The sequence below is a fragment of the Sorex fumeus genome, unplaced genomic scaffold (genome assembly GCF_029834395.1).
Source record: "Sorex fumeus unplaced genomic scaffold, SorFum_2.1 ptg000006l, whole genome shotgun sequence".
Taxonomy (NCBI): Eukaryota; Metazoa; Chordata; class Mammalia; order Eulipotyphla; family Soricidae; genus Sorex; species Sorex fumeus.
This window is the reverse complement of record NW_026606063.1, coordinates 4,600,865-4,619,660: the sequence shown is the minus strand read 5'-3', so window position 1 is coordinate 4,619,660 and position 18,796 is coordinate 4,600,865. Positions and strand designations below refer to the sequence as shown.

The 18,796-nt window shown below is 57.3% G+C and overlaps 1 protein-coding gene across 2 annotated transcripts in view; it reads left to right on the top strand.

Moving 5' to 3' along the window:
* The window catches only part of BIRC6 (baculoviral IAP repeat containing 6), a 154,171-nt gene that overhangs the window by 119,560 nt on the left and 15,815 nt on the right, over window positions 1-18,796 (top strand). For both annotated transcript variants that reach the window (XM_056128023.1, XM_056128017.1), the window contains exons 57-66: window positions 228-357; window positions 1,585-1,716; window positions 2,711-2,878; window positions 4,160-4,333; window positions 6,493-6,689; window positions 8,251-8,551; window positions 10,627-10,844; window positions 14,297-14,461; window positions 15,212-15,380; window positions 15,970-16,180. In XM_056128023.1, coding sequence (XP_055983998.1) covers window positions 228-357; window positions 1,585-1,716; window positions 2,711-2,878; window positions 4,160-4,333; window positions 6,493-6,689; window positions 8,251-8,551; window positions 10,627-10,844; window positions 14,297-14,461; window positions 15,212-15,380; window positions 15,970-16,180 — 1,865 coding nt within the window. The remainder of the gene's footprint in view (window positions 1-227; window positions 358-1,584; window positions 1,717-2,710; window positions 2,879-4,159; window positions 4,334-6,492; window positions 6,690-8,250; window positions 8,552-10,626; window positions 10,845-14,296; window positions 14,462-15,211; window positions 15,381-15,969; window positions 16,181-18,796) is intronic.

Here is an 18,796-nt window from a genome sequence, read left to right as displayed (position 1 = left end):
CAAATAGTTCAGTAAAATTGAGGTTATTTTTTGCTTTTGGCTACTTCATGATTCACTGCGTGTTTTTTTTTTTTTTTTGAATCACTGTGAGATAGTTACAGCTTTCGTGTTTGAGTTACGATCACATAATGATCAAACACCCATCCCTCCACCAGTGGACATTCCCCACCACCAGACTCACTGTATTGACAAAGATCTTGAAAATCTTACTTCGAATTAATTTTCAGCTGTACAAAGGTAGAATCAACGCGACTAGCCACGTCATCCAGCATCCAATGTACGGAGCAGGCCACAAGTTCCGCACGCTTCACTTGCCCGTCTCCACGACGTTGTCAGAAGTTCTGGACAGAGTGTCGGGTAAGTCAGGCCGACGTGTTTCGTCTTAGCTCTGTTGGGTGCGGAGGGACTGTCTCTGGGTGTCATCTTCACCTGCGGAGAGTCCAGGCGGGTGCACTGCAGCTGTGTTTGCTGTGCTGGGGGTGCCGAGGTCAGCGGAAAGCACCGGCTGCTCGTGGGATGCCCGGGCTGGACTTTCCCGCAGTAGAGGCTTACTCCAAGTGGAGAGACGTTGCAGCGTGTTAGATTTGCAGCCTGGTTTCCTAGTAATAAGCGTTCGCTGGCTCTCAGGAAGAAATGAGTCATCGGGAGATCAAAGCGGAGGAGGTAGAATTCACACTTGTTATTCGTACCGGTGAAGGAAGCAGAGGGACATCCCGTTAGGGCTCCTGCTTGGGCCCCAAGACCTTTCAGATCCCTTTAAAAAGCACAAAGATTAGTTAAAGGAAAAGCAATCCTTGCGGCATCAGATACCGATCAGTCGCCCGGCAGTGGTGGGTGACCCGTCAGGAGCCTGAGCGTTTGCTGTGTGTCAGCACAGCCCTTGGGGTGTCTGGGAGTGTCTTAGGAGAGTGCTGCAGTTACCACCCGCAGTGCTCAGGACTCACTCCTGGCGGGGGCCCAGACACTGTGTGGGGTGCTGGGGGTTGAACCCTGTCGACTGAGGGCCAGCCCCTCCCTGCTCTCTGCCTCTCAAGTTTAACTTTTAATCAGGTAATATTACGAATACTTGGAGAATAGTATATGTCTATTTTTTAAAGATAGTTTTATTTAAAAACACTTGATGTACAAAGTTGTTGGTCATGCAGTTGTTTCAAACATTTGGTGACCTGCCCACCAGTGTGGCCGCCCATGTTCTCCCCGCCCCTCCAGGAAGACTGCGTTAATTCGTAAGACTTTCTAGGATTCGACGCAAATCCTGGCCTCGGAGCAGCGCTGAGGTCCTTGGGGTTGGCCGGAAGCCTGGGCGAGTGTCGCACTGCCCGGTTCCTTTACTCTGCCTCTCTGCGAGGGTTGTCACAATCTTGGATGAACTTTCTGTATGGCACTTTTTTTAAATTAATTTTTAAATTTTTATTAGTGAGACACCATGAGGTGCAGTTGCAGACTTACACATTTTTGTGCTTGGGTTTCAGTTATACAATGATCGAGTCCCCATCCCTCCACCGGTGCCCATTTCCCACCGTGTGTGGTACTTTTAAATGATTTTGAAAGGAGCACTGTATTTTAGAGTACGTTTTCTTACAGATACACCGAGTATCACCGCTAAGCTAATCAGTGAGCAAAAAGATGACAAAGAAAAGAAAAACCATGAAGAGAAGGAAAAAGTGAAGGCAGAAAATGGATTGCAGGAGAATTACAGTGTTGTCGTTGCTTCCGGTACGCATGTGGGTTTTCAGTGGACTTCTGGTTTCCATAAAATGGACCTGTCGTTGGGAATCTCAAGTGGTAAAGTGGATCGGTGCCCTGTTGCGAGTGTCGTCTTTAATCCTAGATGTGAAATGCCACCTGTGCCCACAGCTTACTCTGTTTTTTTTTTTTTTAATTTATTTATTGAATCACCGTGAGAACAGTCACGAAGCTTTCAGGTTTAAGTCTCGGTCATACGATGACCAAACACCCGTCCCTTCACCAGTGCATATCTGTTTTTAAGAGTATCAGACATGTCTCTGAGACAGTCCTCTTCAGCTGGGCAGTACGCACATAATCACCTCATTTGTGCCAGGTTTAAGGAGGAGAGTCTCGGCCACGATAGCGGATGCTCCTTTTGCGGAATGTCTCACTTCGCACAGCTGCGATGGCCTCAGTTTCTCGGGAAGTCTGAGTTCACTCAGGTCCCCCCTTGAGTTGGCTGGTCTGTGGAATCAAGTCTGGGCCAGACTCTGGGGCAATGGGGGAGACTGTCCTCACAGGCGAGGATGTGGGCTGGACTCCAGCACCCGTAGGGGTCACCGTCCCTCAGCACAGAGCCAGGAGCGAACCCCGATCACCAAAACAGGGCGTGTCCCCAAAATCGAAAAAGGGAAAAAGAAAACGACAGCAGAAGGTTCCCCGTGGGCAGACCCGGGCCGTGCCAGGGGTCACAGTGCCAGTTTCTGCTTGCTTGCAGAGGGTGCAGATGGGGTGCCCGGGAGAGTTGGCATGTGCGGGGACGAAACGCAAGATTGGAGGTGGGGACGGGAGGGGGACAGCGGCAGGGACTTGCCAGGCGTGTCGTCGTCTCGTGTTCCGTCCCTGAGCCTGGGGGACTGCCCTCGTGGTCCTGAGGCTGTCTGGGGCTCAGTCCGGGAGGGGGTGTCCGGGAGGACTCAGAAGCCTGGGCAAAGCACCGTGTGGCGCCGCCCCTGCCGCATCTCCGCGTCCCTCTCTCTAGGCCTGAAGTCTCAGTCGAAACGTGCCGTGTCAGGGACGCCCCCGCGGCCCCCGTCCCGGAGAGGGAGGACCATGCCCGATAAGGTGGGGAGCACTTCCTCGGGCGCAGATGCCGCCGGCAAAGTGATCACGGTCCCCGTGTTCCACCTGTTCCACAAACTCCTGGCAGGTAAGGTCACCCTTCGAGGCAGCAAGGAACTTCCTTTATTAACTTTATACTCGCCCCATATGGGATGTGTGACCCCCCCAGTGTCGTCTAGTCAGGTGTTATTGAAGCGGCGAGAGTCAGCGGGGCCCTGTTTTTCCAGCGGAAGTGGGGGACTCGGGTGCCAGTGCCCCGAGGCTGTGTTTTCTGCCGGAAAGTGATCGGCCTGAGGCCAGTACTTCGCTGTCGTGTAGAGGAGCCGTTTGGCCTTCAGAGGTTGTCGTGCTGTCTGGCCGTGTGCGCGAAAAGCTTTGCCTCTCTCTGTTCTGTTGTTCCCATGTGCCTTGACGGGATTTATTCAATAACCTGTTCACCCTTTGTCAAGACATTTGTCATGTGTGTGCAAGTTGGTTTTTTATTTTCTGTGAAATTCAGATTGAGCTTTTTTTTTAAAAATTTTTATTAGTGAAACACCATGAGGTACAGTTGTAGACCTAAAATTTTTGTGCTTGGGTTTCAGTTATACAATGATCGAGTACCCATCCCTCCACCAGTGCCCATTCTCCACCACCACTGATCCCAGGATCCCTCCCACCCCCCATCTCCCCCATCCCACCCTGCCTCGCGGTTTTTTAAAGAACTTTCCAAGTGCTGACTCAAAATGTTTTTAATATGGAACTGGGTTGGAGAGTCAGCAGGGCATGCTGGTCACTGGCCTGGCCAGGCCTGTGGTGGGCTGGAGGTTTAACAGGGCCGGCCGGCCGGCCTGGCTGGGCTTGTGGTGGCCAAGGATCCCACTCAGGGCCTTGGCACCACATAGGGTATGCGAGGCCAAGGGTCACTGCACAGCACCCGGAGGGGCCATCGAAACGAGAAAATGAAATTGGGGGGGGGGGTGGAGAGATTGTCTTGGGGGTGAAGCAGTTGCTATGCACTGACCTCGGTGCAATGCCAGGTGCAATGCCAGGAGCTCTCATGGGCCCACGGCACCACCAGGGGTCACTGCTGAGGACAGCGCCAAGAGTCTGCAAAGAGACGATCTTAAAATCCATCCCAAACCCGGGCTCTTGTAACAGCGGTAGATGCGTTGAGTGGGGTTGGTTTGCTTGAGTTTCGGGATGGTGTGGGTTGGTTTTGGGTCCGTCCCTGGCTGTGTCCCGTGCTCCTTCCTGTCCCTGTGTGCAAGGATCAAATCCAGGTCGCGGCATGCTGCACAGGAAGAAGCCTTAACCACTGACCTCTCTTTCAGGCCCTCAGTTGATGTCTCCTTGGGTTTCGGGTGTAAGTTTGTTGTTTTATTTTCAGGCCAGCCGTTGCCAGCTGAAATGACCCTCGCCCAACTCTTAACAATCCTGTATGACCGAAAACTTCCTCAGGGCTACCACTCAGTAGATCTGACTGTGAAATTGGGATCGCGAGTGATCACAGACCCAAGTCTGTCGAAAACAGATTCATTTAAACGGTTACACCCCGAGAAAGGTACGTGCGTGGGAGTGCCCGTCCGTAGGGCCCAGAGGGGACCAGACTTCTCTGGCCTGCCGCCTGCTCTGTCACCCCCACACTCCTGGCGGCCGGCTCTGTTCTGGTGGGCAAACAGGAGCCGGCCCCTGGGGTTCAGGTGCACTCCCCCCGCCCCACCCCCCTGCTCGGGCCCGGGAGGGTTTGAAGCAGGTATTTTGGTAGCCAGTAACCGACCTGAAGTTTGAGGTACTTGAGATTCTCCTTTCTCTCTGTGACGGTGCGAGTGTGAGCCAGTGTGCTCCCTTCAGTGCGACGTCGTCTTCGTTCTGGCCGCATTTAGCTCTGCACACCTGCTCCCCAGCCGCCATGCAGTCTTGCGGTTTTGCATGAGTCGTGCGGCTTGTTCTATGAAAATGAGAGTCCTGTTATTATATAATGGACTTCTGATTCTTGTTATTGGTTAATATTTTCCGCCTTTACGTTTTTTAAGAAACCAAGTGATTGCATTTTACTTGCTTTTACCACTGCATAGCACTAAACAGTTCCAAATGGGAGTTTTTCTTGCTCTTTGAGGGAAGGGGGTGGGGCTGGGGGGGTGGTTTGGGTCGCACCTGATAGCATTTGGGGGCTGTTCCTATCAGTGCCCTGGGGACCCTTGGTGGGTCGGGATTTGGCCCGGGGCCGTTTGGGGCTGCCAAGAAAATGCCTCAACCTCTGTATCATCTCCTAGGCCCTTTCTTGCCTCTTTTACGTAAAGTGAAGGGAAATCGTTGCTGTGTGTTTGTCTTGAGGCCGCACTGGGCAGTGCTCAGGGCTGACCCCCGGCTCTGCACTCAGGCTCACTCCGGGGGCCGGGCTCGGAGCTCTGGTCAGTTGTGTGCAGGGCAGGCACTCCCCACGCCTCGATCGCTGGCGCCTGGGAGATGATTTCCTGGAGAGATGTGAGGGGAGAGAGGGGACTGTGTGTGCAGGAGAGCGAGCATGGGCGTCTCGGGGGTGGAACAAGCGCGTTGCTTCTTCTAAAGCGTGGGATAGTCATTTTCCTCAGTTGCTATTCTGATCGTTTTAAAACATTTCGTTACTATAATTGCCTTATAAGGAAAATTTTCCTGGTGTGAATGTGGTCTGTCATATTTTAGCTTCCGTTTATTCCTCTGTTTAAATTTCAGCTTGTCGCCAGTAGCTTTCCTCGGTTCTTGTAAATTTTCGTGCAGATCCCCAGAGTCTTACCTGCTCTGTCTTTTCAAGTGTTCTCTGTGATCTGACCTTGTGTATGGACTGATCTCTTGGTTCTCCTCTGTGAGAGGTTGTTGATGAGCCGGCATGCGTGGTTTTAGTTATTTCCTGAACTGTTTTGAGTCTCCTTGTATTTTGTGAGTGTGGAGACACTAGTGTCCACCTTGCTCATCAGGCCAGGGACCAGGTGTTTGCGCTAGAGGGCCGTGTGCTGCAGGGCTCAGTTGCATTCAGGACGTGCCTTCGCCCCGGTACTGCCTCTGGCCCAATAATTGAAATTCTGAAGCAGGAAACATACACGATAGGGGCCAAAGTCATAGTACACCTGGGTAGGATGTTTGCCTTGCACGCGGTTGGCTCGGGGTTCGATTCCCAGCATGTCATACGGTCCTGAGCACAGCCAGGAGTAAACCCTGAGATGCAGGTACATTTTCGGGGGGGGGGGATGTTGTTTGCGTCACACCTTAGGGTGCTCAGGGGCCACTGCTGGTGGCGTGAGGGCTGGAACCTGGGCCGTCCACATGATAAGAAAGCCCCCTCTCCCCTGGACGGTCTCGTCTCTCCGGCCCGCACAGGCCAGACTCTTACGCTGTAGGTCCCTGAGCTGCCTCCCGTCCTCCCTTTCCCTTTGCCAAGGGCTAGGCCTCCCACAAGCACTGCAGGAACGGGCTCTCTGCTGAGCTGGGGCGCTCCTGCTCTGTGAGCCCCACTTGGCGATCACTCTTTGCATGGCCGTATCTCGTCCCAGGAGGGGGAACTCTCCGCCTTCTCGCCTGGAGACGCGGTCCCAGGCCTGGAATGCCTGTCTGCGTGTGGGAAGCTGGGTTCCGTTCAGCCCACGCGGGTCCCCGGGAGCGAAGTTTTACCTTGGTTCGTTAAGAAATACGAACCCGCTTTGTAGAGCGAGATCCTTTCTCAGGCTTTCTCCTCGGTGTTTCCAGATCACGGAGACCTGCTCGGCAACTGTCCCGAGGACGAGGCCCTGTCTCCCGGTGAGGAGTGCATGGACGGGGTGCTGGATGAGGCCCTGCTGGAGACCTGCCCCATCCCGTCCCCGCTGCAGGTCTTCGCGGGCATGGGCGGCCTGGCCCTCATCGCCGAGCGGCTCCCGATGCTCTACCCGGAGGTGATTCAGCAGGTGAGCCTCCCGGCTGGACGGCGTTAGTGCGTGCACACCTTTGGAGGCCCAGAGGCTCTGACCTTCGGAGGCTAGCTGCATGCGGGTTTCAGTTGAGAGCTAGCTGGCACCAAGGAGCCAGCGGAGTGAGCATGTTTGCCCAGATCACGACCCCGTGGCACTTACTTACCTTGAGTTCGTGGTTGTGGCATGTGCCTTTGGGTGTGATTTTTTTTGGGGGGGGGTGTTAGCAGCCCTGGATTGGAAGGTCGGACGGTTCCCAGGGCTGCTCCCCCTAACGGGAGTCCCACCCGCTGTCCGCCTTTTCCGCCCATGCATGGGCTGGGCTTGGTTCTCAAGCGGAAACTCTCTCTCGATTTGAGGCACTCTTGGTGTTTTATCTGTTTCCTGGAGTTGCCACAAACTGGCTGAGCCTAAGAGAGGAGTCGTGGGCAGGAGGTGGCCGGCGGGCAGCCTCCCCAGGACCCCGAGGTCCCTGCATTGTAGTGATTCCCGGGGGTCCGTAAAGCTGCGTCATTCCAGTAGCTTCCCCGGGCCCGTCTCTGTGTGCGTCTCTGCTTCTCTTCCCCTTTCTGAGGACACCAGGTCTGGGATTCAGGGTCCACTTGAATTCGCAGTGACCTTATTTTTAACTGACGACTTCTGCGAAAACTCTCATTTCCAAGTGAGGTCGTGGAGCTTGGGTCTTGAGCGTGCCGAGCAGGTGGCTGTTGCTTTACAGGGTGGGGCCTTGGCTCTCGGGCGCTCAGGGGTCCTCTGGGATGCTGGCATAGAACCAGGGTGTGGCCACGTGCAAATGGAGGGCCTTCCCTGGTGAGTCATCGCCCACCTGGAGATCTTTTTGGTTTTTTATTTTTATTTATTTTTTTGCTTTTTGGGTCACACCGGGCGACGCTCAGGGGTTACTCCTGGCTCTGCACTCAGGAATTACTCCTGACGGTGCTCGGGGGACCATATGGGGTGCTGGGAATCGAACCAGGGTCAGGCCGCCTGCAAGGCAAACGCCCTACCTGCTGTATTACATCTCCAGCCCCCGATCTTTTTATTTTGAGATGTTAGAACCCTGACCATAAGGTGGTTGATAAAAATAAGGCTAGAACTAGACTTCCTGTAAACACCTGTAACGCAGTCAGAAAACAAGAGAAAGAGACTTCGACGTGGTCTGGATTATCGTTGCTGGATGAAAACGCTTTCCCTAGGAGTCAGTCATTAGAAACTCAGAGCGGGGAGTTGTTCTGATGAATACATGAAAACGTACGGGGACAGCGGGCCGGGTGAGTCGAAGAGCACGTCTTGTCCCGGCCAGAGATGCGTCTCGTCTCTGCGCCGAGGTCCCGGCGGTGACGGGAGGGTGCACCTGACTTTAAAGTGCTCATGGCCAGGCTCACGGGAAGCGGAGACGGGTTCGGTAGGACTGAGGAGCAGGGATCCTCTCCTCGGGGGAAAGCCTCGGTGGCTCATGCCTGGAGGAGCTCGGCCAGGCGCCCTCCTGCCCCCTGCCGAGAGGGGGACAGTCCGGGGCGGGGCGGGGCGTGGCGCCACGTCTCTCCCTCTCCCCCAGGTGAGCGCCCCGGTGGTGACGTCCGCCGCCCAGGAGAAGCCGAAGGACAGCGACCAGTTCGAGTGGGTGACCATCGAGCAGTCGGGGGAGCTGGTCTACGAGGCGCCGGAGACCATCGCGGCCGAGCCGCCCCCGCTGAAGTCGGCGGTGCAGACCATGTCGCCCATCCCGGCGCACTCGCTGGCCGCCTTCGGCCTGTTCCTGCGCCTGCCCGGCTACGCCGAGGTGCTGCTGAAGGAGCGGAAGCACGCGCAGTGCCTGCTGCGCCTGGTGCTGGGCGTCACGGACGACGGCGAAGGGAGTGAGTGGCGCCGTCCTGCTGCGGGGGGCGGGTGGGAGGGGGGCTTCCCCGGGCCCGGCTCGCGCCTCTCGGCCTCCGCTGGCCCGGCGGTTTGCAGTCGACCCCTTGATCCCACTTGATGCGCTGCGAAGGCGTCTGCTGGCACCTGCAGGAACGCTGCGGCCCTGCTGCCGGGGGCTCCCCGTGAGTCCGGTGCTTGGCCTCGGTCCCGGGGGGCCAGCCGCCGCGTGGAACTGTCGGACCGGGCGGCGTGTCTCGGGGCAGCTCCGTGTTTCCGGGCCCGCGGGTCCCAGCCACGCGGCTCCCCTGTTGGGTCCTGGTGGTCCCTGAAGGAGACTTTTGACTCATTCAGAGACCCGTGATGTCCGCTGAGGTCCCCGAGAGAGGGGGCGGGCGGGGCGGCCTGTGCAGCCGCCCCCAGCTCGAGGTGGAGAGCAGTGGGCCAACAGGGTGCAGGCCTCGGGGGCCCGGGTTGCACGTGGCTGACCCCCGTTTGGTTCCCAGCACCTCAGCACCGCCAGGCGTAATATCCCCCCACCCCTCGGGGCCAAAGAAATAAATAACTAGCTGTTGTAGCAGGCCGTGGGAAGTCCTGAAAAGGTGACTCCCCGCCTCCCGACGATGAAGGTTTACTCGAATGTGTCAACAGGGGCCGGAGAAGGGGGACAGCAAGGCTGGCTCCTGCCTTGCATGGAGCTGGTCCAGATTCAGTCCCCGGCACCACATGGGGCCTCTGGGCCTCGCCACTGTGGTCGCCGAGCGCTGAGCCAGGCGTGGCCCAGAACCGAACCACGAAGCTGAGATGAAACTGAGATGACAGTCGGTGCGGCTGTGTGTGGAGGCAGCGGGCGCCAGCCATAGCCCCTGGGCTCTGCCGAGTCGGCACCCACTGCCCACAGCCCCGCGCCGAAGGAACCCGGTGGTGACCGTGGCAGGGCCCCGGGAGCTCAGGACCCTAAGTAGCATCTGTTTGGCACATGTGAAGCGACAGGCAGCTGTGGGGGTGGTTTTCACGGGACTGACTACCTAGAGTGGAGTCGTGAGAAACGGGTTTTCATTTGGTTTACCTGAGAAAGTGAACCCTTTCGTTCTGTTTCATTTCTGACTTTCATTCTTGGATTTTTCCTGGGCCACACACACAGCCCGAGTCAGGGGTTACTCTCTCTGGACGTTGAGCCGGGGTTCGCTGCGCACACGGCCAGCAGCTAACCGGCTGCTCACTCCAGAGACATTGATCCTTTGTCACGACCAGCTTATATTCTGTGACGCTCAGTAGCGCTAGCAAAAAAAGATGATTTATTTGTGTGTTCTGTAGCTGAAGCTCATGCAGTATCAGGCTGCACACTTTTTACTTTCCTGTTTTTTTTTCACGTTGATGGAATTCTTTCCAAAATATTGACAGGTTAAAATTTATTTTGATCATTATTACTAAATTATAGCTTCTACATACCAACTGGTTCAAGTTCAGCTTCATACCTGTTATATACTTACGTGGCTGGAGGAAAACAAGTTGATTACCGTGACTTTTTTTTTTTTTTAGTTTTAACTACAAACAAGGGGGAGGATCTGTCGTGAATGTAGCGAGATGGAGGGAGAACCCGCCTTAATTCTGGTCATCTCCCTTGCACTAATCTCAGCCACCATCCAGATTACAAATGTTTTGATATTTTCAGCTCAATACGTACTTTTTCAGTAGAAAAAACCTATCAGTGTTACTCTTTCATTACTTCACGGCTTAAACTGCTTCCAGGGCAGGAAATTGTCTTCATTCCACGATAAGAATGTTTTCGCAGTAAATCGTTTTGTCTGGGACCCCGAGGAGAGGTTGGGTGGGCGCAGGAGGAGGCATCGTGCTCCAGGCCGTATGGACGGGACATGCCTCCGCCCTGGCCCGGCTCCCCGAGCCCCTCAGCTGCCCGCGGTCTCAGAGCTTGGTGGTGTTTCTGACACGGGGGCTGTGGTTCCGTGGTTGCTTTCTTTCCGCTTTGTTCTGAGTCATGTTTCTGCGGAAGCGTCTTTCCGGGCTGTCCGTGGTTGGCTCAGCATGCGGCGTTCCCTGTTTCTCTCGGACCCAGGCCACATTCTGCAGTCCCCGTCGGCCAACGTGCTCCCGACGCTGCCGTTCCACGTGCTCCGGACCCTGCTGAGCTGCACACCGCTGACCACGGACGACGGCGTGCTGCTGCGGCGCATGGCCCTGGAGATCGGCGCGCTGCACCTCATCCTCGCGTGCCTGTCGGCGCTCAGCCACCACGCGCCCCGCGTGCCCAGCTCCAGCCTCAACCAGGCCGAGGTGCGTGGCGCCCCCGGGGCAGAAAGAGATTTCAGATTCCTCTGGGCTCGCGGCTGCCCCAGCGTCGACTTGGTGGTTTGAGGCCGCCTCTGGGCAAACATCAAAAGGACCCGAGTAGCTTCCTGGGCGTCCCGTAGTTCCCTGGAGGGGCATGCTGGGTTTACGTCGGGGTCCTTCTGTCCTCTCCTGAACTTCAAGGGCGATTCTAGGCAGGGCAGCACAGGAAGCAGAGAGCAAAAAATCTCTTTGTTGTTGGAGACATTTGGTTGCTCAGCAGAAGTTCAAAAAACAATGACTGGCACGGGTGGGTTGAGTGAGGCCGTCGTAGCGTAGGTCAATACATACACACGATACATGTACCCCCAAACATGTCAGCTTTACCGAGGCGTCATTTATTCATTTATTTTTGCCTTTTGGCAATGCGCAGGGGTTCCTCCTGGCTCTGCACTCAGGAGTCACTCCTGGCGGTGCTCGGGGCACCATATGGGATTCTGGGAATCTAACCCGGGTCGGCCGCCTGCCAGGCAAACGCCCCACCCGCTGTGCTATCGCTCCAGCCCCCTAAGGTGTCTTTTAGATTGGCATAAGAAGAAAAGAACAACAGGGTCCGAAAAAATATGCCCAGCGTCTGTGTTCATAAGGTATATGAAGTGTTGAACAGGAATACCAGGGCCGGGGAGAGAGCGGAGCAGGTCAGGTGCTGCCTTGTGTACGCCCGCCCAGGTGGACACTCCCTGAGGCCCGTGGGTGTGGCTGCAAGCCACCAGCAGCCGCTGAGGAGGGCCAGGGGGAGTCTCGGGTTGGCCGCCAGGCCGCGCGCTTGGCCTCGGGACCGACTGACTCCAGCGTCCCATCTTCTCGGGTGTCCCATCTGCGCCTGAGTGTCCCTGGGCGTGGCCCCCGCACACAGCACTGCCCGGGAGGCGCACACATGAGGATCCCATGCAGCTGGACTTCGAGGACACCCTGGGCCGCGTGTTGGCCTGTGCTGGGGGAGGGGCGTGCCGGGGGTTGCCCTTTCCACTCTGTGCCTGCCTTGGTGGCACTGCCCACTGGGAGTCCTGCCGCATCTGCTCACCTGCCTTCCACTCCGCCCTCGGTGCTCGTGGCTTTTGGTCGCGGTGTTCGCTGGGCTTTCTCTGTTGGGAGGTGGTCCGTGCACCACATACTCTCCACACACTCTGGGGACCAGGGCTTTGGGGCGCTGCCCGTGGGGCTTCCTGCTCCCGGGGAGCCAGGGGGATCCCGTAGCACAGGGCTGGGAGTGCTCCCCCCACCAGGGTTCAGGAGGTGGTTCAGGCACACAACATGCGCCTGCCTGGGCTCGGTCCCCGTGTCCGAGGGCCCTGTGCTAAGCTGAGCTGATGTCCCAGCCGGCCTCCCGGGGAGACACCTCCCCTCTGCACAAAGATGTGGATTCATTCAAAGGGGGAGGGACTGTCTTTAAAAGTCCCAATGTCAGGGCTGGCACGACAGCACAGCAGGTAGGACATTTGCCTTGCACGTAGCCAGCATGGCCAACCCAGGTTCAATTCCCAGCATCCCATATGGTCCCCTGAGCACCGCCAGGAGCAATTCCTGAGTGCATGAGCCAGGAGTGACCCCTGAGCATCGCCGGGTGTGACCCAAAAAGCAACAAAAAAAAGTCCCAATGTCGGGTCTGGAGGGTGCTCGCCTCGCACGTGCCAACGCCAGTGCGGCCCCCAGAACTCCGTTTAGCTGAGCTCTGTTCCTCACCGCTGCAGCATGGAAAAGAGAAAGCTCCAGGATTATAGATTAAATTTGCGACTTAGAAAGATTTAGTGACTAAATAACGTGAAAAGATATTTCATTGATCGTTTGTGAAGTCAGAGTGAAAACATTTAATACCTACAACTGTACAGCCATCAAAATGTGTAAAATCTCACAGCCCCAAGTAGGTCTCGCCCCCTGGACCATGGGAAGGGCAGTCAGTGGATGGTGTCGGGCTGCTTTTGGCTGTACACCGGGATGCTGAGGGTCCACTCGTGGCTCTGCTCAGGGATCACTTCTAACGGTACCTGGGGGACCATATGGGACGCGGGGCTCGAACCCGGGCAGCCGCTTACAAGGCAGACGCCCTCCCCGCTGTCTTGTGGCTCTGGCCCTAGACTTCGTTTTTGTATTCTTCAGTATAATGGGAGCCAGAGAGGTAGTAGAGGGGCCCGGGGCTTGCCTTGCGTGGGACCCTGAGTTCCATCCCCTGCATCACACGCTGTCTGGCACCAGCCGTGACCCTGAGCACTGAGCCTGGAGTCAGGGCTGAGCAAAGCCCTCCTCCGCAAGCCCCTCAAATAAATAAAATGTAAAGGCTGTCAACAGCTTTAGCCAACTACACGGTTTACTGATTAAAATCAGAATTACAACTAAAATACGTTACAAGGGACATTCGTAGATTTATTTACTTAAGTTTTTGATTTAATGTGTGTTTGTGTTTGGGTCACGCAGAGCTGTGCTCAGGGCTGTTGGCTCTGCACCTGGGCCCATATGCAGTGCCGGGGTGACCCCCGTTGGCCGTGCACAGGACAAGGTCCTACCCGCTCTGTCACTCTGGCCCCATAATTCATGTATTTAAGAAGGAGACAGAACAGGTGGGAGAGAGAGTATGGGGATTAAGGTACTGGCTCTGCACATGAACTTGAGCACAAAGCTGAGAGTCCCCTGAGCACCGTCAGCTGTGGCACTAACTTGCCCCTGCCAAGACCTCCAAATAAAAGGAGAACGAAACTCTTAACCAAACTCTGTTGCGTCATGTTCATAGAACGAAAGTAAAATGAGAAAGTTTAATGAGCAGACAGGGAAAGTCAAGCTCTGTAGTTGGTAGCGGGCCTGGAGGCCGTTGAGCGGGAGGAGGAGGGGGCAGCTGCCCTCCTGGTTCCCAAGCCCTCCGCGGTCACTCACCGCATCTCGGAGCACGCCTGCGAGTAATGCTTGCCTGGGGAGTTTCCCTCAGGCTGCAGGTTAGGCTCGGCCTTGCACGCGGCCGACCTGAGTTCAGTTCCCAGCATCCGAGATGGTCCCCGAGCACCGCCAGGAGTCATTCCGCAGTGCAGAGCCGGGAGTAACCCCTGGGCATCTCCGGGTGTGGCCCAAAAAGCCATAGTAATAGTTATAAATGCCCTCAAATTTAATTAAGGGCTTTTTCTCTGCCAATTAAGTGCCCGTTTCCTGGTTCCGTTTCCCGTCTGTCTAGCTTTCGGCCTTTCTCTGTCCTCACCTCCCTGATCTGGTTTTATGAGTGGCGCCGATGGCATGTCCCAATTTGTCATTGCTCTGCAGAAACGTTCAGTTCTTCGTTTTTCTGTTCTTTCCCGGATGCTCCGCGCCATGGTGCGTGGCCCCTGGGCCGGGCGCTGTGAGCTCCGAGGCCTCGGTGGCAGGATGGGGGGGCGCCAGGCAGCCCACACTAACGCCGCGTGTTGTTCCGTGGAAAGCCCCAGGTGTCCAGCTCCCCCAACCCCGCGTCCACGGAGGAGCAGCAGCTGTACTGGGCCAAGGGGACGGGCTTCGGCACCGGCTCCACGGCGTCGGGCTGGGATGTGGAGCAGGCCCTGACCAAGCAGCGGCTGGAGGAGGAGCACGTCACGTGCCTGCTGCAGGTGAGCCGCGCGTCCTCCCTGGCGCTGACCTTGCATGACAGATTTCATACATACACACACACACACACGCGCGCACACACGAGCTTCTCTTCCTGCCTGTGACGTGGCCCCTCCCCCGCAGATGGGAAGATGCTTCCAACCCCCGAGGGAGGGAGGGAGCGAGCGAGTGGGAGCCGCTTCCTCCTTCTGACCCGAGGGTGTTCAGTGCAAAGGGCCGGGGGTCGGGGCTGAAAGAGGGGCTTGACGTCCTCATCTCATCGGGGCGGGCAGAGTGTAACGCCAAGGCTAAGGCATTTGTCTTGCTCGTCCCCGGCCCTGCCACAAGGCAGAGTGCCCTGAGCACTGCCAGCAGGGACCCTTGAGCCCAGAGGAGCCAGCCCCAGGGGCGGGGGGGGGGGGGTTGGGGGAGGAGTCTCTGTGTGGCCCCTAGAAACCGCCTCCTGCATGGCGAAGGCCTGGCGCCTGGTTCCCTGGGGTTGGCACAGACGCCGTCATGGTCCCTCGGAAGCTGAGTGTGTGGAGTGCAGCCGGGGGGCTCGGCTCTCACCCCTGCCCCAGCACAGTGCTCAGTCCTGTTGGGAGGGCGCCGCGAGGGCCCGGGGAACTGACGTCCTGTCGCGTGCTCTCTGGGGCCACGCCGCTTCGAAGATGGGGCGAGTCTGGACTGGGTCGTCGCTGAGAGGCCTCGGAGCGGTCCTCGTGCTGCTGGGCCCCGGCCACGCTCCCACCTGACCCCTGCATGTCCCGCAGGTTCTGGCGAGCTACATCAACCCCGTGAGCGGGACGGTGAACGGGGAGGCCCAGGCCGCGCAGGAGAGCGGGGGCCAGAACAGCAGTGCTCTCCCACCAGTGCTCCTCGAGCTGCTCAGCCAGTCCTGCCTCATCCCTGCCATGTCCTCCTACCTGCGCAACGACTCAGGTCAGTGTCCTGGGCGGCCCTGCTGGCCCCCACCCCCCGGCCACTCAGACAAGGCTCCCAGCACTCTGGGTGCCGGTGCTGTGGGGATGGCGTGCAGTTGGAGTTTTTCTCCAGGGAAGAGGGCGGGCGCGGGCCTGCCTGTGCTCGGGGGTCACTCCTGGGGGCTCTCAGGGCACCCTCTGTGGTCCCGGGGGTCCCTCGGCTGCCGTGGCCTTTGCTTCTGTGCCTGGATGTTGATGGGGTACTGTGCTCCGGGGGATACTGGGGACAGAAGCCGGGAGGGGTCCTGCTCTTAGTCACACAGTCGGTTCCTGAGGGAGGAAAGCCGCAGACCTCACCGGGCGACTCACCGCCACAACGCGGTGTACAGAATCGAACCCGGAGCTCACGCGGGGGTGGTGCGTTGTGATGGATTTACGGGGAAGCTGCTTGCACTCAGCCCACCGGGGTTTCGAGTCCCCGTGCACTGCCAGGAGGGCCCCCCGAGCATCGCCGGCGGTAGCCAACCCCCAGACCACGCCGGCCGGGTCGGGGGCCTCCCTGTTTGCCCCGCCGCGGGGGCCTGACGCCCGCCCTCTCGCGCCCGCAGTGCTGGACATGGCCAGGCACGTGCCGCTGTACCGCGCCGTGCTGGAGCTGCTGCGCGCCATCGCGTCCTGCGCGTCCATGGTCCCGCTGCTGCTGCCCCTGTCCACGGAGAACGGCGAGGAGGACGAGGAGCAGCCCGAGGGCCAGGCCTCCGTGGGCACGCTGCTGGCCAAGATGAAGACCTGCGTGGACACCTACACCAACCGCTTACGGTACGGCCTCTCGTGGGGCCTGCGGGGCTCCGGGGACACGGGCTAGGGGCGCGAGTGTGCGGGCAGAGTGGCAGGCGGCCTCGCCGTCCTTTGGGACCCACGCGGGGTTGGGCTTCGTTGCCCGAGACCTGACACTGCGTGCTGGGTGGCACCTAACTCTGCACTCAACGCCCCAGGCCACTCAGTTGCTGAATCATTCTCTGGGTGCGAGTTACTCCTGTTGTGTATTTGTGTGTGTGTGTGTCTCTCTCTCTCTCTCTCTCTCTCTTTCTCTTTCTCTCTCCCTCCCTCCTTCCCTTCTTCTATCCCTCCCTTCCTCCCCAACACACACACAGGCGCAAATTCTTCCTGCGATCTTTTTCCAAAGACAAGATTCTGTATTCGTCAGCATTTTAGTGGGTGTCTTTATGGAAAGTTACATTTTAAACGCACCGTGGGTCGAAATGTCTTTTTCCCTGCGTTGAGGTTTCCAAAGACTTGAAGAGAAGACACGTCAGCTTCTCCTTTCTTTCCCTCGTGCTGGGCCCGGGTGGGCATGGGGCCAAACCTGTGAGTGGTCAGGGGCTGCTGCTGGCTGTGCTCGGGGCCACCACCTCTGCGGCAGGCGCCCTGTCCCCTGCAGCATCCCGGAACGCTCTTCGTTCCCTCGCTCTGGGACTTGCGTCTGCAGATGCGCTGATCGTGGTTTGTGGGGAACTCCGCTCCCAGGGAGGTTCTCGGTGCTGCCTGCCTCTGGGGTGGATCAGGACTCGCTTCGGGTTTGTCGCCCCCCCCCCCCCCCCAGCCAGCCGTGCTCAGGGCTCACTCCTTCCGTCCCCCGCACGGTGTGTGGTTTGGGAGCTGGAATCCAGAGAGATGTGGGCGCCTCTCTCCGAACCTCCCCTTCGTCCTGCCGGGATGCAAGTTTGACCTGGTTGATCTTGCTGCTGTTTTGGGAGCTGAAATTTTTTTTTTCTTTTTGGGTCACACCCAGCGATGCACAGGGCTCACTCCTGGCTCATACACTCAGGAATTACTCCTGGGCGTGCTCGGGGGACCCTATGGGATGCTGGGAATCGAACCCGGGTCAGGCTGCGGGCAAGGCAAACGCCCTACCCACTGTGCTATCACTCCAGCTCCAGGAGCTGAAACGTTTTCAGCGAAGGCATATGTTGAATGATGCAGAGTGTTGGTCATCGCTGGGCACTCATTGGTTTTGGTCTTGATCAGGGAAACCCAGCGTTTGGGAAGGCGCTGGTTCTGTTGGGTAGTTGGGCTGTTGCCCGAAACCATGAGAAGCAAACAGTGGTCAGGACATAGAAACCCCTGGGCTTATGCCGCTCTCCCTGCCGGAGAAGGGAGCCGGGAAGATACACGGGGTAACACTGCTTGTCTCTTGAAAGACGATAGTAGGACGTTTGACCCCATCTTTTGTTGTGGTGAAGATACTGTAAAATTCTTCCTGGCGTCTAAGCTGGGCAGCCGGCATGGTGCCCGCGGGCGGAGTGCTGTAGCCGGTGGCCACCTGAGCGTTGGCCGGCCTGGCCAGCCCCGGCGCCTTCTCTTCCCTCCTGCCTCTCACATTGCTTGTGAGTAGCTGTGGAAAAGGCCAGATCGGAGACTCTGAGCTAGGCTCGTCAAATAGCCTCTTTACTTAAGAAATCCCGTGAGACTCACTCCTAAGCCCGTCCCATAGCTCTGAGAGGGCGAGGCTTTGCCGGTGCCGGCAGAAGCGCCCCTGCTCCCCGGCCTGGAGCACCCACAGCCGCACGTCTGTCTGTGCGTCGAGGAGCCCTGGAGAGCCACCGTGTGACTGTTGGGTGGCGGCAGAGCTGTTCCCTGCCTCTCCCGGGGGATAGTGAAAGCAAGCGGTGGAGGCACGTGGCCCGCAGGTGACCCCCAGCACCGCAAGTGGGCGGTCTGTCGGGCCTCACTCCCGGTCCCCTGAGGACCGCCAGGGAGAAGCTAGAGGCGAGAGGGCTCTGATCCAGCAAGACGTGGGTCATCCTGTTGGGTGAGTTCTTGCTCTCTTAAAAACCCCTGGGATGGGGCCCGAGACAGGATAGCGGGGAGGCTGTTTGCCTTGCATGAGGCCAAGCCCAGAATTGCTTCTCCACAGATTTTTGTCTTCGGACTAAAGAGTGGTTGATTGGTCTGTCGGAAATAAATCCTGTTTCGTTAAGGCTTTTTCGGTTTCTCCTGCTTTTCTTACGGTTCTCTTAGCATTCTCGCTTTGTGAGGTCGTTTCAGGTGTCAGGCTCTTGCATGGGTAGGCACGCAGCCCGAGAGGCGCGAGAGGGGGTTTTGATCGCATTTTAGACCACAGGAGTATTCTAAACACTCTCGGAAGTTACTTAATTTCATTTTAATAGTCGATGAAGTAATAGAGGTATGGCTTTTAATATGAAATCAGTAACGTAATGTTTCTGATACGAGTAACAGACCCAGTCAAAATAGGGGAGAGAGGAAATTTGTATTCATTGTCAGTGACGTGAAACTCTGTTGCATTCATCTCTGAAGTTTGTACGCTGAAAAAATTACTTACAAACGGAAAACTTGCTGTCACATGTATGTTGACTCGCAGTTTGATAGAAGCGTGGGTACATCTTAGACTGCAAGTAGGTGGTGATGAAGTAT